This window comes from Athene noctua, chromosome 14 (genome assembly GCF_965140245.1).
Source record: "Athene noctua chromosome 14, bAthNoc1.hap1.1, whole genome shotgun sequence".
Taxonomy (NCBI): Eukaryota; Metazoa; Chordata; class Aves; order Strigiformes; family Strigidae; genus Athene; species Athene noctua.
Genome location: NC_134050.1, coordinates 18,974,615 through 19,002,176, shown reverse-complemented (window position 1 = coordinate 19,002,176; position 27,562 = coordinate 18,974,615). Strand labels below are relative to the sequence as shown.

General features: G+C 36.7%; 1 protein-coding gene across 1 annotated transcript in view; it reads right to left on the bottom strand.

The window, feature by feature from the left end:
* Positions 1-27,240, bottom strand: part of MUC6 (mucin 6, oligomeric mucus/gel-forming) — a 31,713-nt gene extending 4,473 nt beyond the window's left edge. The window contains exons 1-26 of the mRNA XM_074918646.1: positions 27,138-27,240; positions 25,974-26,214; positions 24,262-24,388; positions 22,973-23,060; positions 21,741-21,850; positions 19,688-19,895; positions 17,374-17,496; positions 16,290-16,410; positions 15,255-15,393; positions 14,987-15,091; positions 14,567-14,639; positions 14,167-14,304; positions 13,180-13,341; positions 12,470-12,564; positions 11,714-11,846; positions 10,554-10,803; positions 9,352-9,404; positions 9,137-9,246; positions 8,225-8,376; positions 7,354-7,495; positions 6,763-6,873; positions 3,930-4,115; positions 3,247-3,486; positions 2,194-2,350; positions 1,300-1,443; positions 797-859 (exon numbers count right to left, since the gene is read on the bottom strand). Coding sequence (XP_074774747.1) covers positions 797-859; positions 1,300-1,443; positions 2,194-2,350; positions 3,247-3,486; positions 3,930-4,115; positions 6,763-6,873; positions 7,354-7,495; positions 8,225-8,376; positions 9,137-9,246; positions 9,352-9,404; positions 10,554-10,803; positions 11,714-11,846; positions 12,470-12,564; positions 13,180-13,341; positions 14,167-14,304; positions 14,567-14,639; positions 14,987-15,091; positions 15,255-15,393; positions 16,290-16,410; positions 17,374-17,496; positions 19,688-19,895; positions 21,741-21,850; positions 22,973-23,060; positions 24,262-24,388; positions 25,974-26,214; positions 27,138-27,240 — 3,574 coding nt within the window. The remainder of the gene's footprint in view (positions 1-796; positions 860-1,299; positions 1,444-2,193; positions 2,351-3,246; positions 3,487-3,929; positions 4,116-6,762; positions 6,874-7,353; positions 7,496-8,224; positions 8,377-9,136; positions 9,247-9,351; positions 9,405-10,553; positions 10,804-11,713; positions 11,847-12,469; positions 12,565-13,179; positions 13,342-14,166; positions 14,305-14,566; positions 14,640-14,986; positions 15,092-15,254; positions 15,394-16,289; positions 16,411-17,373; positions 17,497-19,687; positions 19,896-21,740; positions 21,851-22,972; positions 23,061-24,261; positions 24,389-25,973; positions 26,215-27,137) is intronic.
* Positions 27,241-27,562: the final 322 nt, after the last annotated feature.

Here is a 27,562-nt window from a genome sequence, read left to right as displayed (position 1 = left end):
TAATAATGAACATGAGTTTTTGCTACCTTTCTTATGATTTTTATGCTTAAGGGCACCTCACTTTTCAGGGATAATGGAAATATGTTTTCTGTCTGTAAATGAGATCACTAGCTGAGATCATGGTTACACAAGTTAGAATTCTGTAATATGAAAAAAATTGTCCTTGAATGTTTTTACATCTGCATGAAAATCCAAAATGTGCAACTAGAGTCTATCAAAAAAATTATTTAATAACATAGATTTTCATAGAAGTAAACCATATGATAAAAAACCTGAAGTTAAAATAACAAAAAAAAATATATTTTTTAAAAAGCCCTCTAAAAAGATATTTACTAAGTAAATTCCATTACCTAGGTCTGAGCCTCTTCTATATATTCTAGGTTTTTTTAATGAAAGCTGTTGAATGTATCCGAGACCCACAGCTCTGCTGGGGCAGCCCCTCATGCAGATCAGAACACCAATACACTTTCAGAAAGACCCACGTCTACCATGAATGTAACTTTTCATGTTTTTAACTCAAATCAGTCAGGGTCATCCAGCTTCTGTATTATAGCCTTCCCTACCTTAATCTTTTTTTTTTTTTAATTAGTTATTTTCATTCCTTTATTTGTCAGCTGAAGTTTTATATACTAACAGTACAGTAATGGGGTTACTTTGAAGGAAAGTTATGTTTGGATGAACACTCATTAATTGAGAGGTACTAGGAAAAATACCTTCTCTGAGAAAACACATATGTTTTTGTATTGTTTTCCAATTACTGTAGAGAAAGAAAATGAGTATATAGGTCACTGCTTACCACATGGCATGCATCCTCCCATCTCATGGTCAAAGTATTCATCATGAGAGCAGTTGTAACAGCCTGAAGAAAGGGGAACAGTTTGTTTTTTATTTCTCAGAGAAGAGCATTTATTTTGTACTATATATAATCTAGTATCTTACATTTTTGTTACTAAAAAAATGTATTGATTGCAACATCATCTATTCAGGTAAGCATTTCCAATTATATCCTCGGAAGAAGGGTCTGTCTATGTCGTAATTTTTTTGGTTTCTCCAACTATATCTATTTGTCCAATAAAAATATTAACTCCTAATTCTTACCTAAGTACAGCATATTCTTTTGATCTGGTGAACTGATTATGTATTTAAGCAGTAGTAGTAAGGTAAAGATCATTACAACTGCTTCAGAGATAGCATCAATTAGAATACCATTATTTAACTGTGGTATGACTGATCTAAAAAACACCATTTAAAAAATGACTATGTTTCTGTTTCCAGGTTTACACTACTACAGCTTATTACCTTCAATGTTGACATATTTGTAGTTTTGATTTGGACAATTACAAGGCCTGTAATGCCAGGTGCAGTTGTCATTGTTGTAGTCATAGGAATAAGCAGCACCACTTCCTGTATTTTTATGAGAGTTGTAATACTCACAATAGACAGCTAAAAAAAAAAAAAGTAAAAGCAAGAGAGAAATCAGAATTTTTCAAATTAATGGCAAAAGACTAAAATTTCAAAGGACTAAAGGGAGGACAAAAAAAAAGTTTGAAAAAATTTTGTTACTGGCTTCTGATGTAAATTGAAATTTACACTCCAGTGAAGTCAGTTTCTTTTTTGCAAGTGCACTATGCAGACATTTCCACAACTTTTAATGCATAAAATAGTGAAATGTTGAAAAGAAACCATCAAAGATGGCAACTCTAGCACTGATTTATAACACACTCTTTTTTTCCTCCATATACAGTGTTCTGAAACACCTTGATATGTTTTTCCTGTTTTACAGTGTTCTAGCCAACACAGCTGTCTTTATTTCCTTGACATCTACACAGATGCTGATTTCATCGCAGCTAAAATGAAACATTTTTTTTTTTTTTTAAATCATACTCTTTCTGCTGACAAACTCACAGTTCACTATACAGAGGTGACAGAGGAAAGAGTCTGCCTTTTATGACCACATTATTTGCTCTCTCCATGGTAAAAAGAGATATAATATTTTGATTAATTTAGCACAGGTGAAAACTACAGATTTCAAAATCCATGTGACTGAAGCCAACTCTTTCTCCATAAAGAAAATATATCTTACGAGGTGCTTATTAAGAAATTACCTATGTTGCCATATTAATATACTCACAATAATCATCATCATCATCATCATCTCTTAAACCTGTTTAAAGAGAGCTTAAAGAAACTTACGACAGAACTCAGGGGTCCTCCAATCAATGCAGATCCCTTTATCTAAGCATGCCATAGCATATACTGCAATGGCATCGCACATGCATTCACAGTCGCCTCCAATGTCACAACCACAAGAGTCTCGAACACAGGCCTCATAATAGGGCATACGATTCACCTGCATTGGAAAATGAAGGAATGAATTTTCTAGGATTCTTTGTGCCTATTTGTTAAGAAGGTGTTTTTCCCTGGGCTAAACTATACGTGTTCCATTAAGTGAGAGTGACTAGGATTTCCTTTGAACACTTACCAAAGGAATTACAATCCCATTTCATACAAATCTTTTTATCAAGAACGTAGTTGTCTCCACATCAACAACAGAAACTGATGATGTTTTGCTAGATATGTATTTCTAAATTCATACTAGTCCTGAACATATTATGTATAGTCAGCTAAAAACACCCCAAACCCCCACATCCGTTCGTCAGCTGTACACCCTTCAGAGATCTACATGAGCACTGCAGCATTATCATCATTTCTCACTTGTTTTCACCTCCTGAAAACAGTGATTTTCCTTCAGAAGGCCTGGTTCTGATGAACTTTGAGATCTTTTCATTTCTACAAAGTGGACAATTTAAAACAAATAGAAGAGTTGATGCTTGCTCTTGGGCTGATCTGCATCTTCTAAGTAATGCTGTTGACTTACTGTTGAGAACAAGGCTTTTCTTAACATTCGGTTTTCTAACAAAGGCTAAATAGTTTCAAAAGAGTAAACAGTGCATTGATCAGTATCCGGCAACATCAACAGACTGACTAATTTCCGATAGTTGTCTTCATTCGTTTCTCACATTGATATTCTTAACTAATCAGTTAATGTCACACTTAGCTTTTATGCTTAAAAAAAGGGCTGGTGAAGTACAAATAAAAAAAGGTTGAAGATTAACATAAATGAGAGCCATAAAACATTTTTTATATGTTTTATTAAAACAGTTTGGGGAAGAGAAAATCAAGTGTGAGCATTTTGTAAGAATAGAGATTATGTCTATAAAAAAAAGAAGGCAAATCAATTCTTACCTTACTGTGACAAGCAGAAAAGACTTGGCTGTTGATGATGGCACATGTCTTTTCCGCCCATGCTTTACGATAAGGGTTCTTGCTACAGGGGTCCACTACAAAGTAGACATCCCCACAGAGAGGATTCTCCTTCCAAGAATTGACAAATTCCAATTCATTTGATGCCACATACTTGCTTCGAGTTTCAAAATCATCTTTCATATTGCCATTATAGTTCCCACACAAACCACATATCGTTTCCTAGATTAAATGAAAGCAGAAATGTAGTTCAGCAAGTGACAATTACTCACCTTCCCTTTTGATTATTGCGTTTCCTGTGCTTTAGTAGTGAATGTGATCTACAAATACTCTCTCATACATTCTTAGCATTTTCTGCATGAGGTTCTGTTCATCAGTGGATGAATGTGTTTCTTCTCTAAAATGTAAACTGTCATGTTTTAGAGATCAAATTAGACCATGCAGTTGTATAAAATAGAAGCACTTAGCTGAATGCAGTAGGGTAATCACTGAAAAATCAGCCTCTAAGGAAAATCTCTGCTGTTTTGAAGATAATGATGGAAATGAATTGCTCGTAGCATCTCTGAAAACCTTTGTCATCATAGAGAGTCAAGGCAACCATCATCAAATATGCCGTTCAAATCTGAATTGAAGGAAAGGTTACTGAGGAAGTTATTGTGCAATACCTGTGTTTCTCTAGAGATCTTGATGAAGAAGTTCATGTGCTTATTCCAGATAAGGGTCATGTTGTATTTTCCTGGGATAATGATATCAAACATCAGGTGAAGGGCATTCTTTTTCACATGATATCGTACTCCAGGATTTTTCCCAGAAATAGCAAAGGTTTCATCTCGCAGTACGAATGTCAAATTCTGGAAGAAAATTTAGCTGGATGTTATAACTTGTCAAGTTTCAGCATTTTCCTTACTCTGTGTCACATTGCTGAAGATCAGATGCTGTGCTATTACAGAGTGTCTTGACATTCCCACTTATTTTTGAAGAGTCATGACAGGCAGGTGAAGTCACCAGTGAATGGAAAAAGGGAAATACTGCAGGCATTTTTAAAAAGGGGAGAAAGGAGGATCCTAGGAACTGCCAACCTGTCAGCCTCACCTCCGTGCCTGGGAAGACCATGGAATAGATCTGCCTAGAAGCTGTGCCAAGGCACAAGGAGGATAGGGAGGTGATTCGAGACAATCAGTCTGGCTTCACCAAGGGCAAGTCTTGCCTGACCAACCTAGCAGCCTTCAACAGTGGAACGACTACATCAGTGGACAAGGGCAGAGCTATGGATGTCATCTGTCTGGAGTTCTGTAAGGCCTTTGACACAGTCCCCACACAACATTTTCTCTAAATTGGAGAGAAATGGATTTGATGCACTGATTATTTGGTAGATAAGGAATTGGCTGGATGGTTGCCTTCAGAGAGTAGTGGTTGCAGCTCAGAGTATGGATGGAGATCAGTGATGAGTGGTGTCCCACAGGGGCCTGTACTGGGACCAGTGCTGTTTAATATCTTCATCAATGACACGGACAGTGGGATCGAGCGCACCCTCAGCACATTTGCAGATGACACCAGGCTGAGTGGTGTGGTGACACACCTGAGGGACGGGATGCCATCCAGAGGGACCTGGACAAGCTCAGGAAGTGGGCCCATGTGAACCCTGTGGGGTTCAACAAGGTCAACTGCAAGGTCCTGAACATGAGACCGGGCAACTCCCAGTATCAATACAGGCTGGGGGATGAAGGGATTGAGAGCAGCTCTGGGGAGAACGACTTGGGAGTAATGGTGGATGAAAAGCTGGACATGAGCCAGCAATGTGTGCTCGCAGTCCGGAAAGCCAAGTGTGTCCTGGGCTGCATCAAGAGAAGTGTGGCCAGCAGGTCAAGGAGGGGATTCTTGTGCTCTACTCCACTCTCGTGATACCCCCTCTGCAGTGCTGTGTCCAGCTCTGGAGTCCTCAGTAGAGGAAAGACATGGACCTGTTGGAGCGGGTCCAGAGGAGGCCACGAAGATGATCAGAGGGCTGGAACCCCTCTCCTGTGAGGACAGGCTGGGGGAGTTGCGGTTGTTCAGCCTGGAGAGGAGAAGGCTCTGGGGAGACCTTAGAGCAGCCTTTCAATACTTGAAGGGGGCTTACAGGAAAGATGGGGACAGACCTTTTAACAAGGACTGTAGCGACAGGACAAGGGGTGATGGTTTTACCCCTAAAAGAAGGTAGATTCAGACTAGATGTAAAGAAGAATTTTTTTACGGTGAGTGTAGTGAAACACTGGCAGAGGTTGCCCAGAGAGTTGGTGGATGCCCCATCCCTGGAAACATTCAAGGCCAGTTTGGAGGGGGCTTTGAGTAACCTGATCTAGTTGAAGATGTCCCTGCTCACTGCAGGGAGGTTGGACTAGATGATCTTTAAATGTGTCTTCCAACCCAAGTTTTTCTATAATTCTTTTCTATTCTATGATTCTATTTTGCAGGCTTTTTTTACCCCTTTGGAATTATTTTGTATGCAAAATATGCAAATCTTCATGGGAAACAAAAATATCTGTCATTTTTCCACCCTCATTGTTAGGTGTGCTAACATTTTGACTGCATTTTGTGTAAATAGTATCATCATCTACATACAGCCAGCAGAGTAGAGGAAGTATGTTTTTATGTGTTCCTAAGAATAATCAAGTTAGGGCAAATAGCTCTCTGTGTTGAGGTATTTTACTATTTCCCACTTGCATGTGGACTCTTACAACTTTACTGCTGTCATACTGCAGTGTTTCAGTGTCTAGAAAATCAACAGAAAGATTTGTCTGGAGCATGCATTATGAAACTGGATCCTAAGCAAACAGCACAGCACTTTTCACCACAGCACTGACTAGCTGAAACTACCAGTAGTTAGTCAGTAATGTGGCAAATGTGTACTGCTCCTAGTGAGTGTTCCTTGGGATAAAATACCATCCATCCATATTCTTCTCTCTGTCGGATAATGAAGGGCTGACTGTAAGATGATGTGATACTACTGAGCATTACTGTCCCATAGAACTGAGAACAGTAAAACGTACCCAGTTTGGAACCTGCCACACAGCAGTGGAAATGAGGATAACTGCTTATTGCTGTAGTTTCACTGATATATCTCAGGTAAGATCTAGATATATTATCTGGACTTAGAGAAATTTTGAGAGCTTTCGTTCATCATCCATGATGAGAATTCCTCAATTTTATACTACTGTTTTCCTGAGTTTGGTAGAGTGGGGAAATCACTATCTTTTGACTGAGCAATTCACTGCTGACTCAGTAAAGTTCAAATTTTTTTGGCTTCTATGTAGGCAAGAAGTTCAGGGACTGAAACACTGAGATGAGAATTGAAAAAAAACCTGATCGCAATTCCTACCAAAACTGAAGCTCTAGGTTTAGCACATAATTTCGCTTGCAAAACATTACTTCAAAGACACAGCTAAAGCTTCCAAAAGGGAAGCAGACAGAGGCTTAAAATAGCTATTCAGTTGGATAACAGCAGAATAAACATCTTACCCCAAGGTAAATGCTGATGGATCTGGAGCATGTAACCCCTGATTTCCCACAGATGACATTCTCAGTAACAATTTTGAAAGAGGAAAAAGGTCTATTAACACTGCAGCCATCCTAAAAAAAACCAAAAAAAATCACAAAAAGCACAAAACCCCAGTAGAGTCTGTGTCCGGAGTCTTCCAACTCAAAACATAAAAGCATAAAAAAGTAAAGAAAGCTTAAACATGTCATGACTTTGATTGTACCTGTTTTGGAAGGTCATAACCTCTGATTTGGTAGTCAAACTGATAACAGTTCTCTAAAAGATATAGTTGGCTGGTACAGAATACATACATATCAGTGACAACTTAAACATGTTATTAAATCTAAAATTGGCTGTAACTGTGTTGAAAAAAAAAGGGGTTTGAGAAGTGAAGTCTTTTCATTTTAAGTAATGAAATAAACAGAAAATATAAAAACACATAAAGCATTTATAAAAATTCAAATTGTTCTGTTAGTTGTAAATGCATGCAAGGATGTTTTCATTAGCCATTTAAATCAAGCTATTTCTTCATCTTAAGAGACTGCCAAAATAAGCAGTAAGAGACAGATTACCATAGCTAATATGTATTCACAGTTGCCATCAAACACAAAACGCTGTCCATCAAAAGTGGTGATGTGGCCTTCTCCATACAGATTACATGTTGAGGAACACTTCGATTTCTGAACACATTTCCATTTGCCTTTAGTGCAAGTGCTGGGAGTGAGAAGAGAAACCATACTGATATTTCAAAGAAATGTCACCTTAACCTGTTTCTTTTTCTATAGATATACTTTTACAGATAAGATGTTCATTTAATTGACTTGTGTACACGGTGACCAAGTCACAGTTAAAATAAGAACCATAACTAAAAGTTAAGGACTGACTAGAAAATCGATTCATGATAAAGAAGAAATCTTAAGTAATTTTTCCTTTCTTTTTTTCAAGAAAGAAAGACTATAAAACCAATTTATTTTTGCTCTTAACGAGAACAGATGCCACTGTTTTATGTAGTTTGGGTGGTGGTGGTTTTTTAATACTAGATTAGTTACTGGAAAGAGAATAAAGTAATTTGAGAATGTTGCTGAAGAGATGGAAGGAATCTTTTGGGGGGGTTGCTTTTATCTACGATTATCTTTTCATCTTTATTTAGGTGGGGCTGTTAACCCTTGACCTTATGTAGTTTCCAGTTACAGCCCCTACTGGATGCCCTTATGCCTGGATATGCATATGGCAGAAATTATCTCTGAAGCCAATACCATGACTCTTTTATCTGTACATATATACTGTCAAATGTTAAGCTTCTCTTTATCACCTCTGTGCTTTGTATTCCTTCTGTTCAGCTGTTGCTGTTTCCTACTCTCCTATCAACTAAACGTTTTTGTTACATAGATGTACAGTTCAGTGAAACAGAGCTTCCACAATAGAAAACTGTGTGATTCTTACCAGATCTCACATTCTGTTTGGATCTGTTCACCTTTTCCGTAAGCAAGACCACCATATTCACATGGACACTCCTCAGCTGGAACACACCTGCCATCGAGATTTTCATAGAGCCCATCAGCACAGACACATCCTGATTCACATTTAGTGGGTATCTGGTAAAGATCAACAGATTGCAAAATGAGAAGAAACGTGAGATGCATTTTATCTTTTATCTGAATGGTGTCAAGAGTCAACCTGTACTAAGTTCTAGTTTAGACTTGATTTCAGTTTTGTGATATTTCCCTGTGCTAATATCTAGTCAGTTGAACTAGTTTCGCTGAAGTTTTAAGATATATCTGTTGTGTGAGATAGTAAACATCAGGAAAAATTATCTTTCGTTGATACCAATCTTTCAGACAGAGGACAATAGAAGTTTCTTTATAAAGGAAGCCTATTACAATTCTTCGAATTAGTCTGTTTCCTTAATACACATAAGAAAACCCTGTCAGGACAGACCAGTCCACTTAGCCTAGGTCTCCTGCATCCTGGAACCATCAGCAACAGATGGGGAAGAATAGAAGATGAAGCATAAATGACATGTTCTGTCATTTTCCAGTGACATGTAGCTTATGGAGTACCTGTGCCGGAGGTGAGAGCCATGTAGTTAAGAATTCTTCATGGATTTTTATTCTAGACATTTAATAGAATTTAATTCATTAATTAATGCAGTTTAATTACTTTAATCACTTCTTGAATATACGTAATTTTTTTGTGTCCACAGTCTGTGAAAGGAAATCTGTTTAGCTGTATCGTGTTAGAACAAACATCTCCTTTCTTTTCACTAGAAGGAACATTGCCAAGTTCTAAGTAATAACTAGAACATTCTTCTCTCAGGAGGATAAATATTCCAGAGCTGTGAAACTTGAAACTCACGCATTCAATTCCAGTAGCCAGCATTTGACAGGTAGGGGCACATGCAGCTCCATACTTGTTTTCTAAACTGTCAGAACATGACACATACTTCTTAGGAGCTTTGCAGCTTTCTAGGAAAAAGGAATAAAAACACACATTGGAGAAACCGTGAGGTAGCAATTTTGCAACATAGAGGAAAAGAGTATGTTTCTAAGTAAACCACATCAGACCCATACCTGCAGGATTTTGAGGTTTGCCTGTGCAACTTAGCCTCCCATTAACACAGTAGCTAGGGGGAAAAAAACAAACAAACAAACAAAAAACCAATTAAATTCTCTCCTAAGAAAGAAGTTTTAATTTTTTGCAAAATTACTTCATGTTTCTCATAATTGGAAATGTTTCATTTATATTATTAGCCCTTCCCCATCCTTCAAAATGGAACGTGAGTCAACTTGTCTCTAGTTCCTGTAGCACAAAATAACATCAGTTTTGAAAGTGAATAGTAGGCCATTCACTATTATGATTACCTACCAAATAATTCCTGAGGTTTGTAGAGGTTTGTATATAGCTGTCCAGATGCTGTTGACAAAACCTCCTACTAGAAATCAGATCTCACTTGTTATTTTCTAATTTTTTCCTTAACTTTTCCAAGCTTAAGGTAAGTGAAATGCTTTTTGTCCATTTAAAAAATATTTGTATTTTAGGAAAGGGTAAAAAAAATGTCTTAAAAAATAAACCTTTGCTCTTAAAAGTAAAGGAGGCTATGCTGCTTTTGGCTGGAATGGAGTTAATTTTCTTCTTAGCAGCCTGATGGTGCTATGTTTTTGATTTGTGTCCGAATCAGTGTTGATAAAACAATGTTATTTTAGCTATTGTTGGACATTGTCAAAGCCTTCTCTGCTTCTCATGCTGTCCCGCCAATGAGCAGGCTGGGAGTGCACAAGCTGGGAGGGGACACAGCCAGGATAGCTGACCCAAACTGACCAAAGAGATATTCCATACTATACAACATCATGCTCAGCAATAAAAACTCAGGTGGAGAAGGAGGAAGGAGGGATATTCAGTTATGGTGCTTGTCTTCCCAAGTAACCATTATGCATGCCAAATTCATGTTTTCCAGGAATGTCTAAGCATCTGCCTGCTGATGGGAGGTAGTTAATTAATTCCTTACTTAGCTTTGATTGTACATGGCGCTTTGCTTATTAAATAAGCTTATCTTTGCTTATTAACAACAAAGAAAGTTATTAAACTGTCTTTATCTCAACGCAGAAGTTTTCTTGCTTTTGCCCTTCTGATTCTCTTCTGCATCTGGCTGAAGTGGTGTGAACAAGCGACTGTGTAGTTCTTAGCTGCTTCCTGCCATTAACCCTCAACAGAGACAATTGAAGACCCATTGTCTCCATTCCCAGTTTGTAATCTTTAAAGTTGACACACTTACCAGGTAATCCCGCCAGTTATTATTGACTGGTCAGGCAAGATGTACTTCCTATCTTCTAAATAGCAGGGACAATGAGATTTACGAACACACTCGTTCTTGTGGTTCAAGTACATTCCTTCAGGACAATGACAGCCTTCAATAGGGATGTCAGTTGGATGACATTCCAGGGCTCGGTTGGAGAGTGACAAGCATGTCCTGTCACATGCCTCAGTGTTGTAGCTGAATGTTTGGTTGCCTGTACAAGTAATGGCTGTAGAACAAGACAAGAGTATGTGTTAAACTTCATTTACTTATTCTCTTCCCTGTGAAAGATAATTGTGCTCCTAATGTGCTGCATATATTGTGTCAACAGCTTCAATGCTTAATGCTTCCTATTGCTTCTCTTCCTGTGGATGTGGAGCTTTAGCAAAAAATATCACAGATGAGAACTTAACACCTACCATGTAGCTGTTTGGAAGTTTTGTGAAGGTTAAATATCTTACTGCTTCTTTGTGTATCTTGGAATAAAATATTGCAAACAGAAGCTTTGCAGAAATACCAACGTATTTTTGAGTAACTATGAAAATTTGTGTCAATGTCTAAGCTGTCTAATAACAAAATCACATCTGCTAAACGGAGTTTTTCCTAGTTGTTTCTCATTTTATACAGTATAGGTTTATTTATCTGTCTATTCTCTCACTTAATTATCAAGTCTTGTAAGCATCCACATGCTCACATCAAAGCATATGAGTAATCTTTTTCATGTAGTCTTAAAATAGCAACCCTTTTCTGAAACAGACTAGAAGGATATTCAAAATTTGGTTATCTGTTATCCCGTTTCTGCTTTCATCTTCTTTCTGTTCACTACTTTCCTCATTACTCTAATTATCTGCCCACTGTCTAGAACACTGCTTTACCATTTACGGTTTTTATTGTGTTATGACACATCTGTGAAGTCAGCAGCTCCTGGGAATATGACTTTTATACCTGCTGGTTGGACTACTTGAGCAGTAAGTAGTTATTTTCTAATGACTGACAAGTACTTTTAAAATATGTTCTTGCTCTTATTCAGTTTGGCCATAGGTGAATCAAACATGGGGGTAGTCTAAATGGAAACAGATAGACCTGTATGCATGCATTCATCTGGTAGCAGACTATTAAGAGTTGGTTCAGTTACTTACTACAATTGTCCATACTGTTTCTCCAGTTCTCAAGAATTAAACCCATTGAACTGCATGTTCGTGCATATGATCCCAGAGCAGAACAAATATAGGGAAAGGTCTCTTCGTAATTACAGGCTTGGTACACACATCTCTGAAACCCAATACATGGAGATTACTCTGTTACTGCGGAGCAGACATTTGTAGATATGATGCTTAGGGACACGGTTAGTGGTGGTCTTGGCAGCGTTAGGTTTACAGTTGGACTTAATGATCTTAAAGGTATTTCCAAACCTAAATGACTCTATGATTCTACGATTCTATGCTGAATTGCAGAGGTAAATCATGCGAAACACATATTGCATAACTAAAACTGATGAAAAAGATCGGATAATTACCTGATTGACAGGAATAAAACATACTTAGCACCTAAAAAATGCCTTTGCTTCACTGCTTTTCATTATTATTTTTCAAAATGTTTTATGGAGATTGGCAAATATAATGAGCTCAGTTATATGGGAAAATTAATACTTTGCATAGTTAAAGTTGTTGACATGGAGAACTGAAACATGAGCAAAAATACCTTCTGATTCATAGAGGTGGGACTGGTGCCTATGAACAAACAGACTCTTAGTGTTGTGGAGACATAAATCTCAAAACCACACTTGTTCCTTAGCTGCTATGCACTTCTGATCCAAATGAGTGGGGTAGTGTACATGAGCACATTCGGGTCCATACTTGAACACCCTCTGTACAAGGTCTGTCATAATTTCCTACCTTGTAGAAAGGTATAGGGTTCACCACAGCATGGCATTTCTCGAACACTGTGCCCTTCTTGGTAAGAATGGAGCAGTGAGTCTCAGCAGATATTTCTAATGATGAAAGTAAATCATGGACATTAAACAGACAAATTTAGGAAAAGGAAATGAAAAAATGAAAAATTAATAAATAAATAAAAAGAAATTAAAAAACCCCTGTGGACACACTAATCTAGCTGAACTTTTGGCAATGATGGATTGAACAAAAGGACAACTTCTTAGCTTGTTATCTTGCAGACTACATTTTTTTTCAAATAACTCAGTAGTTAAAAAAAAAAAAAAGTTTTTTAAAAAAAAAAGTTTTTTAAAAAAAAAAGACCAATAGCAATAGCAACTTGAGAAGGCAAAGCCTGGATTTCAGTCACAGTCCTGCTGAGCAACACTGACATCCCTGGACATTGCAATTTCACTGGAAGTATCACCAAAACCCTCTCATTCATCATCTCAGTCCCAGATTTCTATAATGGGATCTGATCTATAATGGGATCTGATAAGCTTTCACTAGATATGTATTCTAGAAATCAGAGATATCTTGGTGACAGAATTTGTGATGTTCAAACATCTCAGTCTCTGCTTCTCTCAAACTCTCTCATTCCCCTGATATGGGTTTATGGCAGTGTCAGGCAAAGCTAGCTGGAAAGATCAGTTACAAGAGGATCATCTACTTACTGTTCAGTTGACTCAAAGCACAAGGGTCGGTGTCTCTCTCTAAAGCAGGATGGCAATTCCCAGCCCTCCAGGAATCTACAAACAGGGAGGCTGTCCCTTCAGTGATATCCATGCTAGTCATGAAGTCATCTGTAGTGTCTCCATTGTAATTGCCACACAAACCTGAAAACATCAGAAATCCAAGGGATGGCTGAAAATTAAAGAATGTGTACCCAATGGCCTGTGTTTCATTCTATAATAGTAAAAAAAATGATTCAGAAGTTCTACATGGAGTGTCAATGAATTCTATAGATCAAGTAGCTAGAAAATCTTAATTATGTACACATTCAGTCACTGATCCTCTGCCTTCTCAAGTTAAGATTGTCCACTTCTATACAATGAAGGATTTTTTAGTGGCCTTAAATCATGTAAAAGAGAAAGAACATGAAATACTTTTGCTGTTACACGTTTTCTTATGTATATAAAATCTGTAATGACAAAGAACATATATGTAGACCTTTTAAAAACTAAAGCCTCTCTGTAATTCCCCATAGATAACGAGAATGCAGGATATGCCTTTGTGGCTAATGTCGCTGTGCAATAAGCATAAACATCTCCATCTGGTGCTTATCACCTGAGAAGCTTTTAGATTCTTAGACTCATTGTGTTACAGTGATCGTGCACTACGATCAAAGAATATTGTGCTCCAAGATGTAGAGACCACACAGACTAATTTGTTGCCCCTTCATTGTGTAGTAAAGCACATATTGAAACAGACACACCTGTGAAAAACAGTATTATATTACACACGAAAAATGTCACCCATCTAATTTCTTTGATTAATTTTAATGTTATTAGCAAAAATAATATCGTTTTCTAATGCAAGTATTTTTGTTGTTTTTTCTTTGAATACAGATAAGAAAGTTTATTCCTTAAAGGTTAAGTACTAAGCTTTCAAAATTACACTACCTACATTTTCACCTTCACAAGGGGGACTCGATTTCTTACCTAGGGTTCTTCCTTTGAACTGTGATCCAACTTTCACATAGGCTTGGAACACAGGTGATGTTTGCACTACAACCTCCAGCCCAAAGGTTGTATACATTTGGATGTACATTGAGGACTGTCTGAAAATAGTGATGTTTCCTATAAGAACAAGGATATTTAGAAATAGAGATTTTGATCCATAGGATATTGCAAAGTAATGATTTTAATGCATACGTAAGTGTTCTAGCATTCTGTCTACAAGTCTTCTCCTTCCACACACAACTCTCCCCAGAGGAACAGGTGCAATGGGAAATATTTTAACCTTCCTCTCTATTGGCAATTGTAAGAGAGAAGTTGCTAGATTGTGTAAAACAGACATCTAATGTAATTTGACTTTTATGTGTATTCCCTTTTTCTTTACCTGATCTGTAAGGTAGCCGCTTAAGTTCATCATCGTCAGTAAGGAGTTCATTCTGAGAAATCACAATTTTGTCCTGTAAGAAAAGGACATGGAATCAGAAGTAATTATTTGTACTGATGGTATTTATATGTTTTCTAACTTAAGTAACTGTGTTGTCAGTGACCTATACAATAGGAAAAGATTGATTCAAGCTTTTCCTCGTGTCTTATTCCATGCTGCTTTCAGTTTTCACTTTGAAAATACTCCAACTTCCTGAGTTGATGTGGCAACTGAGATCTTTATTGTGTACGCGTGAACTGAAACATATCTTTAGTATCTATCCCCAGTAATGTTTCAGTTCAGGCTTTTAGCAATGACTTTAAATATTTTGCTAATCTGGTTACTGAAATGCTGGATAGAACCTGTGGAGGGAGTACTTACCATCGTAGATATGTAAATTATAGCACTGAGTGATGTTTCAGAATGAGAATAACCAGATTTTTCATACACAGCCATCAGTGTTCCATTGTGTGGCAGGCTGGAACTCTGGAGGAAGATAGTGAAAAGGGAAGTTTGTGACAGAATAACAAATATTTCTAGAGTAAATGTGTATTGTAGGAAAACCTCAGTTTCTGTTCCATTAGGAAACCAAAGGCAGACTAAAATATATCCATTTGACAGTATGAGTTTCTAGACTGTAGGAAATTACCTTCATAAGAACATAAGTGCAAACGCCATGGAACCTGTATGATCTAGAATCAAATGTGGTAATGAAAGAGCCTCCTTCCAGTGAACACCTTCCAGGGCAGAGCAAGTCTTTGCAGTTCCATTGACCCATCGTACATTTGCTGAGGAAAACAAGAAATTCTGTGTAAGGTTATTCTCATACCAAGGCACTATTTACCAGCAGAGGATTTGATCCTCCTGTCTGGAGGTTTTGCTGTAGCTGATCAACATGCAAAATTGGTTAGTGAACACAGTATAACTTACATACACATTCTGAACTGTTATTTCTGCTGGTTTGAAATGTCTTTTCTTTATGCTCTAAATACTCAGCTACTTCGTAGTAATGGAAGATGTAATTTGTACCACTTTATACTTTCTAGGCTTTGATTTTCTTTGTCTATCTGTACCAGTTGAAGTTGTTCATCTTAATTCAAAGTTGCTGAGCTCTTGTATAGATCATCAGTAAACTTTCCTGAATAGAGTAAACATGGAAAGTGCGTTCATTGTTACAGTTCTGAGGATCAGATTCCATTATTTATCCTTTATTTTATTTATTAGAATTATGATAACAAGAGAAGTAACACCAAAAAAGATTATTCCATATTTTTTTTGAAAAAAAAATCAAAATTTAAAAAATATTGTCTTAAGTAATTATTTTATGTTGCAAACCAGAAATTTGGTTTTCAGCATTGATTTGGTGATCAGAAATGCTGAGATTGCCAGAAATAAAGTGTAAATACTGGATATTTGTTTTGTACTGATTTTATGTCCACTTTCACAAAGGAGATGAAAATGCTACTGTTTTGTGTGGCTTGAAGGAGCATATATATTTGTACAGATTAATGAAGAAATTAGACTTATACATCTTTAGTTACAAATATATGATTTGTGCCACTCAGAGAAGGTGGCCTCAGAGATGGTATGACACATTTGCAGCTGCCTTCTGGAAAACTAATTTTTCCAATTGCTTGGTCAGGATACTCTTCATCCTCTCATGAAAGTAGCTGTTGCTGCTCACCAAGTTCTACATGCTGCTTTCATTGTCTCCCCAGGAGCATAGGTTTTGCCGTTCAATGTACATGGACACTGCTTAATGTGAACACATGTTCGATTCTTCGAGATGTCATCAAGAACAGTTCCTGCCAAAGCAGATAAACAAAATATTTTCTGTGTCCTTACTTAGCAGTAGAGCTTGAATGCCTTCCACAATTAGCTTGAGAATGCTATTCTTGCACAGCCAGTGCCCATACTTAGAGATATAACATGCAGGACATTTTCTCTTAATTAAAATAAAACTTGACTCTTTACAAGTGATAGCACTGTTTGGCTACTTCAGTACATGAAAGTTCAGACAATTGTCTTAATTCAAAATTTGAACTTAATTTGAAATACCAGTAAGCTTCAATGATATTTGTTTGTTTGTTTGTTTTGTTTTTGCTATGACATTCCAATTAAGTTGGGAATTTTGAAGAACGGACACATTCTATTTCCTAGAGTATTAAGTCTAGTTTTAAATATGTAGCTCACAACACATTACTTCCGACTGCTATAAAACGGTGATGATATTGATGTAAATACCCATGTCACAGTAACCTTGGAGGATATTTTGGTTCTGAGATTTCAAGAAACAATGCAAATGATAGTCATAATTATAATTTTTGTAGGAAATTAATCTTGAACTATTTTAAAGGGATTTTACAAAATGCCCATAATATTGCAAAACTTCTCTGAGGTATGCTACCTCTTGCTGATGCCCTGAAAGGCTAGATATCTCTTTGGGATAGGAAATAAGCTTACTCACTGTATGTTACTGTACAGGACTTTAGTCAGCCAGCATATAATTATCCCCTCATGTATCACAGTCTTGTGGGAAGAATGCTTTCACAGCTCTGTTCATGCAAATAGTGACCAAAGATCTTTAAGGATCATGACTAGTCGAGACTCCAGTTATATTCTATTACCTGAGATATGGCAGTTCTAGCAGCACAATGCCCTGAAATGCACTGCTAGTTCATTATTAAGAAGTCTGTTCCACTTGACTGGATATATGCCAAAAACATTTGTATGGGCCATTTAGGATATGATGAATACAGAAATGGTACCTTCTGGACAAAAGCAACCATAGGTACAGTGACTGGAACAGCTGTACTCTGGATTGGAACAGGTTTTAATACACGGAGAACCGCATTCCTCATAGATTTGGTTAGCAGAACATTTTCCCACAGCTGCAACAAACAGTGAAAGTGTTGAGATTTTTAAAGTGTAAACATAGAATAATCTCTCATCTACCACCTAAGACGGAGAAGACTTTGTGATTTCTGGCACTAATAATCTCTTATCCTGCTTCAATACTCATTTCATCATCTCAGTATTCATCATTACCATCATATTCACTCCAGCTTTTATTAATTTTTCATGCCCTATCTATTAGAAAATCCTTTCAGAAGCTTGAAGAATGGCAAACAGGCTATACTGCAGCCTAATAAACTACCACAAATCAGATTTCCTGTAGTACTTGAAGGATTTAAAGAATATAACTCTTGATCTTCTGTATAGTCTCTGCTTTTCAGACATAATCTGCTTTTCAAAATGCAGCTACCTAGCAATTATAATATATGAAACTCAGAACATGTTTTATTATGTAATAAATACAAGCAGAGATTTTTTTTCCTTATCTGGAAGAGTAAAAATAAGTGAGGCAGGGAAATAAAGGTAGTTAGAGATGAGGCTGACAAAGAAATAACGAAGATTAAAAAGTTAATTACCTCTGTATATTTGGTGGTTTTTTGACAATTCTTAGATTCATACCTTTGTTTTTTTTGGGAAATAAGGGTTCCCATTCCCCTGTTTTTTTAAGATTTGCCTTTTATTGCTTTACTACCAGTCCTAGTAATGGTCAACGGGCAACACAAAAACTGCTATTTCTTGAAGAAAACTAGGCTATTACTTTACTGCAATTAGTAAAAATTATTGTACAGTCCTGTGAATGCACACAGTGTCTTACTAATATTTATCTGAATCTATAAAATGCCACGAGGAGTTTACAGTTTTTAAGGATTAAACCCAATTGCAGGCCAACTGAAGAATAAAATAGATTGCTGATTTATGTAAGATGGTAACCTTGGAGAAGAGGAGGAGAAAAATTATTTTAGAAAGAGGTGCAATTTTAAAGTGTCAGGGATCATGAGGGAGCTTATCAGGGAACGTTTTCAGTAAGTATGATGAAAGAATGAAAGAAACTCAATGCTAAATACAAAACAAAAAATGAAGAGTGGCACCAATATGTGAAGATCAAGAGAATAGAATACGGCACTGTAGATAGAGGGATGGCAAAATGATGCAAAGCCTTGTAAGTAGCAGTGGTGAGACCATAGACTATGGCAAACAATGACTTCAGGAGTATAATTCATATGGGATTTCACTATTCTTATGCTAAAATCTAAATGATAGCCAATCTTAAAGATTTTTGAAACAGAATAAGAATAAAGGGATAAGGAGAAATATATTCCTGTCAAGCAATTTATTTTATGAATTTGCTGCCCATCACTATATATTCATATAAAGGATAAATAAAAGTATGATTAAATGATATGCTTCTGATTAAATAATATGCTTAAGCAAGGTAATTTTGAAAGCTCGTCTTTTTTGACATGAGCTGCATCTCTGGTAATTTAATGTGTAATTTAATGTGTGAGTTGTTTTAGAAAGAATGACGGTGTAAGATACTTTTAATTTTTTTATGATCAATATGTTCTCTATAAAACAATGAATCCTGCTACATAACGTTGACTATAGATTGAAGTTTCAAGTAGGTTCAAAAAGACAGCAAAAAGTGAATCAGAACTTTGATAACAAGCAGGCAATTGAAAAAAAGTGTGTCCAGTCATGTAAAACGTGGAGAGTAATGGAAGATTTTCTTCCAATTTGCTTCCTATTTACTTCCAATGAGTAGTTGTAATTAAGAAGGCTGAGCATCTGAAAAAGGACCACTGAAAATCTCCTGTGAATAGAAGGGGCTATGGCAATTGTTAGCAAAAAGGTTCAAAGACTTCAGATGCCATTTAAAAGTTGACGCTTTTCACTGGCTAATTTGCTAAGTACCATAATTTAAAAACCGTACTAAGAGAGAACAGCCTCCTGTCAGAAGTCTGAGAAATTCAAGTTTTCACTTGGTGGATATTTCTTTCTTTTATGGCTACTGATCTAGTCGTAGGAGCTACATTTCATGCTCCCTTCTTCTCATTAATGCTTTACGAAAGACCACTGTTGTTCTCTTAAGAAAATGATGTGTTTGATTTAAGACAGTAGAAATTTTTCTATCAGCTGATTTAAATTCCAGTTAATCATCATTCTCTCTGTGTGTTAGATAGAGCAAAGTTAAGTACAATCTTCTGTGAATAAAACATTTGAACTCACAGCAGAAGTTTTCAGTTCTCCAGTTGAACACCATTTGGTGTGACATAGCACATTGCCTTGAATACTCTGATAGCGTAGAGCAAGTGCAGTTGTTTTGTCCTGGCTCACTGCAGTCCTGCATATCAAGCTGGCAACGAACAACAAACCCATCCTTTGGCACACTGCAGGTTGGTGATACCAAGTTAAGAAGCTGAGAGCAGATCATGGCCTAAATAAAAAGAGAAAGAAAATTGTTCCTAGTAGTGTTTCCCCACTATGGAAAACACATTACAGTATCCCTATTATAATTTTCTTGTTTTGTTTGCCTTTTTTCCCCCTACAGTTTAGTACTATGTATTTAACTTAAAATACATGAGAAATTCATGAATATAAGGGAATATAAATCCGTTGTATAATATTTAGAAGGATCTTGATATGTTGAGTTAATTCCACTTCTCATTGGGTTGAAAATTCAGTCATTCTTTCAGGACCCTTAAAAATGGCTGAGAACATTAAAGGCAGGAAGTATGTTGTCTCATGGAAATCCGTTCCAAAACAAACATCCTCAATGTGAAGATAGCAACAGTCATTCCCCTCTAGGCAAACATTTGATATGTTTGTATTGCCTATCATGTGGCTTACTGCAGTATAAGGTCTCAAAGAGGAACAACATAAAAAAGTTAAACCTCCCAGCCAACAGAAGTTCTCCACCAGATCGGAGCAATTTTTCAGGGTGAATACAAGTAATATATACAACCGTCTTCTTCAGAAAAGTATCTTCCTCAGTGCCCATAGAAACTCCTTTACTCTTGCTGCTCTTGTAAAAGAGATGCTACAAAACTAATGTTTCTCTGTTTTTCTGTTCTGGGAAAAGGAGAATCTCAGTAGGATTCTAGCTGGCTCTTTCTCTGTCGTATGAAAGCTAAATGTTTTAGCAAGGGGAATGGTTTCTATGTTCACACTAAGAAATTCTTGTGTTGCTAGAAAAATAAGATGAAACTATTAAGGAAAAAGGAAGAAAAATCTCCTATTTCAAAGAAAACTTTTAAAGCATTCTTTAATTACTAGTAACCTATATACTGTATACAAGTAAGTACATGAGAATTACTAAAGATCATGTTCTTGTGAGGAAGAACAAACAAAACCAAAGAAAGAGCATGATCTATGCAAAGTGAAATGCTTTCCAGAGGACAGCCATTAGGGTTGACATTAAGTATATGGTGACTTTTAGGTATATTTTAAGTATATGATGACTTTATGACTTCCTAAGCAGAAAAAAGAGCAGGTTACTGAGAGAAATTGTAGAGTTTCCATCTCCTCAGCCTGGAAGATCCACTCAGAAGTTACTCAAAACCTCCTAGACATTGGCCAGGACAACCTGCTCTTGTTGACCCTGCTTGAACAGAGGGGTTGGGCTACATTATATGATATGATGCCTTCCAAGCTAAATCACTCAGTAATTCTGTAAAATCAGTGTGGGAATGAAAATTTGAGTTTTCCTAGTGAAACAACAGGATCATCCTAAGTAGGATTTGATTCCTGTATCCGCAAAATCTAAGAAATAGAAGCCCTTTTGTTCTTTGCTTCTACCAAAAGGATGCATCATGTTTCAGGTACACTGATCTTCTTTTCATCTAGGACTGGAAGTGATAGGAGTTGATAGTGGCTGTCCCTGTTATGAGCGCTGTTATATGGCAATATGTTTAAAGCATTGTTGAATGTCTTCAAGTCTGTATAGCTTATAATGTCAGGTCTCTAGTTGTTCAATAAAAAGTTCTTTAAAACTTGGAAACCAGTGAAGATGAATTTCCTGTGCTGACCTGCATCAGATTTCAGAAAGCTGTGAACTAAATGCTGGTAGGTTTATATGAGCAATATAAATCCAGCCTTAAAAATGCCCACGGGCATTTTTCAAAATGCAAAGAACTCCTTTTCTTTCTCATATCATCCTATATAAATTTTGACTTTATCCATTTTAATGAAAGTCAGTTTCCACTGCCTCTCTGGTTCATTTCTAACTCTCTTTCCACCTCTGTTAAGAATCACGTTGCAGAAAAGCCAAGATCTTTCTTACGTATTTTTTGTGAGGAACGTTGGAAGTTGGTATCTCCTCAGACAGGCAGATCTCTGATGGATCATCCATTTTTTGTAAAGCAGCAAATTTATATGTATCCAGCAATCTACCTGTAAATCGAAGGGTTATAATTTGTCAGGAAAAAGCCCACATGGATTTGTTTCCTTGTTACTGTGATGTAGCAAAACTGAGATTCTACTCTTTAACTGTGAAAGGTCCTACTAATTAATCTTCCTGATGATAACAACTACCTCCTTTGTGCTTTACCTGGAGTCTATTCAGTAAAACATACTTTTATCACCTTGATCCTTTCTCTGAGTTGTTTCCTAATCTATCACATTACTACCTTACATGATATCAGCTGCTACTCTTTTCTGAGAGCTGTGTTATCTTTTGCTAGCTGTTAATTTATGCCTCTTCTCCTCATCCCTCATTCTTATATTTTCCCCTACAGGGGAAAACTCATCACAACCCCAAAAATATTGTATACTTTTTAGAACCGTGACGTGTACAGAAAACTGCTTCTGTCTGTGATGAGGTGAGATTAGTTTACTGTGCATTTTAATATCTCCACAGCAGCACTGTACTTCATATTAGCAGTGTGCTTTTAAAGTACATCTTCCAAACATCCCCACTCCATACAATCTGATTTCCAGTGTGGAGTGGTCTTCACCTACAGAGATTCTTTAAGATGAAACCAAGCCAGATGTGCTCCAAGAGCATGTGTAATGAGCTCCAACTGTTCATGGGCATGAGTTCAACACACCCGATTAGAGTGACTCTGAAGCAAACCCCCCAAACCACATATAGCACAGAGGTCAAGACCACAGCACCAACTATTTTGTTCTAAAGATTCACCCTTATTGCGACACACTACTTGTTGATGTTGTTTGTCTTTTTTTATTGTAACCTCATTCTTGCTTCTGCTTAATGTAATATTTTCCCTCACTGTGCCTTGCTATGAGCCTAGACTGTTCTGAAAGTTAGGTGAGAGCAACTGTGATCCTTACCACTTTTTTCTAAAATATGAGTTCTTATCACTTGTCTGAGGAGTACACAATATTATCATAGCAAATATTAGTGTGCATAATCATACAACAGGTGTGTTGGTGACCTATGGACGTGCTTTACTCAAATTTGAAACTGAGTGAGCAATGTTCATACAGTATTAAATTTCCACCTTGACTCAGTTTAACTAGCTCTTCTTCCATTGACCTGCCCTTAGATCTTACCTTCACTCACAAATTCATTCAATTCATAACCATCATAATTTCCACACATTCCACAGGTTTTCCCCATATACTTTTTTTCAGCCAAAACCTAAAATAAAATAAAACAAAAGATTTAAAAGGATCACCCAAAGTAAAATTATCTATACACTATCACCATTCTCAAACAAATTCAGTTTAAGAATCCAGTTAAATTCAGAATTTAAATTTAAAGAATTCAGTTAAAGGTGATCCTTCTCATTAATTTCACTGATCTGGCTGGAGGAAAAGTTTTGGAAGCAGTAACTTCTTTTCCCAATAGGCAGATAGTGATAGTTGTGATTTTTTTTGATATAATAACAGAATACGATTCTAAGACTTTTGCAAAGAATTTAGGGGGGGATAATATTCTAAGGAGCAAGAAAAAATAGAAAAGGAAATGATGGTGTTTCCTTGATCATTGTTGACAGAGCACAAGTTTCAGGTTTGTTCTCTTAAGAAATTGAAGGTTACAGGAAGAAAATATTTTTTTCAGAAGAAGGTTATTCAGGTATCTATTGCTCTGGAAAGTGAAGTGGTAATATTACTACTGGCTACAATCAATGATTTGTTATGAAAACCGTAGATCAGAAATAATCTGACTATGTGAAGAATATAGTGTGCACCCATCACAGTAGCATTTCCTGTTATATCTGTGATAGTAATGCTGGTGAATCTCCCTGACAATTTATTACATAACAATGTCCCTGTTTTAGCAAACTTACCAATTTAGAAATCAGTTTCTTTCATGGCATTTATATCACGGGTCACGCTGAGAAAATGTATCCTCTTCTCTAAAATATCAGGGATTTTGGAGGGACAACATGAAAAGATTCAGAAAAAAGGAAAGAAAGAAAGGAGCTGATAGGAGCACCATGGGTTTGAAACCAAAAGATGTCCAGGGGAAGCAGGGTAAAAATGACAAAACTATGGCATACACTATTAAATTCTACACAACTTTGAACAACTTCAACATCCCTTTAGCAAAATCTTGTAGCTGCTGGAATAGCCTGAGGAAAGTTTAAAGTCTGTGAAAGCATCCACAAAGCTCAGCGTTGGTGACTTTAATTAGCTGCCAATGCTGGAAGTGAAAGGAACGTGAAGGTATTAAAAGCAAAGTTGTGCATTTCAAAAGGAATGGATGAAGCAGGAAAAGAATACATATTCAAATAGTAAACACACGCAAAAAGCCCCCATTAAGTCTAATGAGAACTTGTCATTCCAGTAAGTCAGTGAGAATTTTCTCCTCTTCTTTACAAGAATATTTGACCAACCATGAGATAGTCATCATTGTTCCACATGACAGCTAGCTCCATCTCCATCAGCTTGGCCACCAGACGGATGTTGCGTCCAAAAGGTGCTATTTGAATTCCATTGCTGGTGTAAGGCAAGTTAATGACACTGTAACAAATCGAGAAGAGAAACTGACCTTTTCATGCCAATATCATGCAGGTATCAGTTATCTTTTTTAGTTATAATACACATACAGTCTGAGTACTTGCAGCACCATGAAATAGAATTTTTTTCCTTTCTCGCTAACATTTCAAGATACATTGAAATCTCTGTTGATTTTAAGTCAATGTCAGTGGTTTCATAGAAAAATCACCGGGAGATGGTTGCATAGTGAAAATGTTTGCACAGGACTGGGCATCTTCACTTGGTTTGGTTTTATTAGGGTGTAGCTTATGTGTTTCCAGAACTTGTAATTATACAGTTTGCATGGTAGGACTATTGTGGATTATCCTGAAGAGCTTCTATGGAGTACAGCCTGTTAATATGGGCTGTATATTAAAAGTGACAAGGTTAGAGAAATCCATAACCAGAGTGTTGTAGCAGAATTAGGTTTTCATCCTTGAGCTGAATTCTACTGCTACAAACTAACAATGTGAAAGAACAAATATATTTTGCTACTTACTCAGTAACTATGTGATATAATGATAGAGAAGTTGGTTGGAAGGGACCTTATGAAGTTGCCCAGGCCAGCCTTCCACTTAATCAGGGCTATGTGCAACACTAGAACCAGTCAGTCACGGCATTTGGTTCTTGTGAATGTAGGACAAAAATTTAAAACGCAGATCATTGGGTTAGGCCCATAGACCTACATAGCTTTCCTGGAATATAAATTAATAAAGGAAGTTTTTCTAAATACAGTTTGCTAATTCAAGGTACAGCTGCCAGTTGTCTTTTTGTTGTGATGGTTATTGTACCCAGGTAAATATAATCAGATACAGACAATCCACAGTCGATTATTTCTCATATCTGCATGTACTCGCAGACAAAAATTCAACACTGTCTATCTGATAAAAATGCTTAAAACTTCCCTGGAGGAAGAAATTTCCTTGTATGGGAGCAATTTGTCTAGAAGAATGAATGATGCTGAACCCAACGTTTCCCATCAGTGTAATTCCTCAGTAAAACAGCTGTTTTCTGGACATACTTGGAGTAACGTGAACAGTCAGTGGTGTCATACACAAAGACTTCTTTGTAAGCCTCTCCAATACTTCTCTGTTGGCTGTATAGATCAAAGTTTCTCCTATAGCCTATATATGTGTTATCTTTAGCACAGAGGTTCAGAGTTATCTAAGTCTGAAATCAAAATCTAAGCAAAACACAGGAATTTCAGCTAATATCTACTAAAGAGTATAAGCCATTTCAACTGTGCTTGTAACAGAGAAAAGGATAAGCAGACTGGTAGTATCTAGGAGATATTGTTTCAATGTGAGAACTGGTTTAGTCCGAGAAGGTTATTTTATCCCTTTGCCTACACAAATGTGCCCTAAGCTTGTTTCAAATAGCTTCAAATTAAATACTCATCTAGAAAGGGTGAATGCTTGATAGGAAGAAATGGGAGTAGAGTCCAGTTAGGTGTGCTAACCTCTGTAATTTGTTCATTAATTTTTGATATGACCTAGTCTTCTTTAATGCAACTGTTATATAAATCCTTCCCTTCTTTAAACACATTTTACCCCTTCATGCATAATCTTACCCAACATTCCTGACAAAAATGCTGCCTTTCTCAACAATGATAACAGAAGGTCCCAGCTCAATAATGATCCTTGCAATTTTTTTGTCCAGCCCACGCCGGAACTGAATGTTGAAGTCTGGGGTGCTTTCATCACATACAGTTGCAAAGATATAGTTGCAAGTCCCGGTGAAGTCATACTGGTATTTATCAAAGGTTGAAAAATGCCCTCCACCCCAGGTAGAACAGGAATCCTTGCTCAAAACTATAAAAATGGAAGAGAAAAAAATGGATTTAGGTCTCCTAACAGCATGTTTGCTCATTCTGATTGTCATTTCAAATATAAATAGCAGAAAAAGCTAGTAAAGTTTTTACTCAGATTAATTATGTAAACAGCATCCTAACCATTTATTTTTGGTAACCTCAAAATTTTATCTCATCAGGAAAGTGAAACAATAATTGTAGTCAGAGCAATTTACTGTAATTTACTGTAAGCAGAAGAGAGCTCCCTAGCTTCCTAGCTTGGGAAACACTCTTCCATCTTCTTTTTGGTTAATATAAAGGTTTACCTTATTATTTCAGTCAGCTCAATCTGTTTGCAAAAGTGACAGCTTGCTACTGGAGAGACTTTTAACACCACAGTCTTCAAAGCCCAACTTGTAAAAGTCCCCACTTTTTTTGGCTCTGTTTTTGTGTGACAAAATTCCAGCCAGCTTTGTAACTATATGGAGTCTTTTGATCAGTTTTCATTTTTAGAAAGTAATCGCTTTTCATCTGAATGGACGGATTTTAGGAAGTTGAAATGAATCATAAAAAAAAGAGATACAACTCCAGCACTTGATGTTGGATATTTCTATACCTACTTAAAGCATTTGAACAGTCCCTCTGAAGCTGATGGAACTACTGAAGTAAAATCATGTCCTTGCTTATATCCTTCCAGACTCAGATCGTTACTTTGAATTTTTTAATTATTTTTGCTTATGGAGTTATATGAAGCTTGAGTATCTTAGAATATATCTTAGGAGCACAAAGTATCAGGTAAGTTTAGCAAAGTCTACCTGAAATTTATATTCACTGCTTTAAAGCTGCAACATTTTTTACTCTTAAAAAGAGTGACCAAATGACTACAGAATTCTTCTGGTTTTATTCAGGTCATGTAGACAATACTGTTTCCCAATGAGGTGTTACCTGTTGGCAAAAAGCACTCCTCTTCCATACGTCTGTGCTGTCCAGAACATCTGACCGGAAAGTAGGAATCACCTAATTGTTTTAATTGATCCTTCATGCCCATTTCTGTCTAGTTTAATATGTTGTGCTTAAGTGACACTGACCAGAAAACCCCAGCTCTTTCAGGAACGATCGCCTGGGGTCGCAAAATGGTCAGAGTGCAATAGGTGTCCCTTTCTATAAATATGGGAGTGTCTTCAGTGTATTTGTTTTTATCTAAAGCTTATCAGAGAAAAATAACAAATGGGAATGTCAGTAACTCAAGAAATTTAAACCTAGATTATATATTTGTCTTTTCAATTCAGTTTTTATTAAGTCATATCTAGTAATTTTCTTTTAATTTGTGTATATCCATGCCCCACTGTTCCTCTTGGTGCAAGGACAGA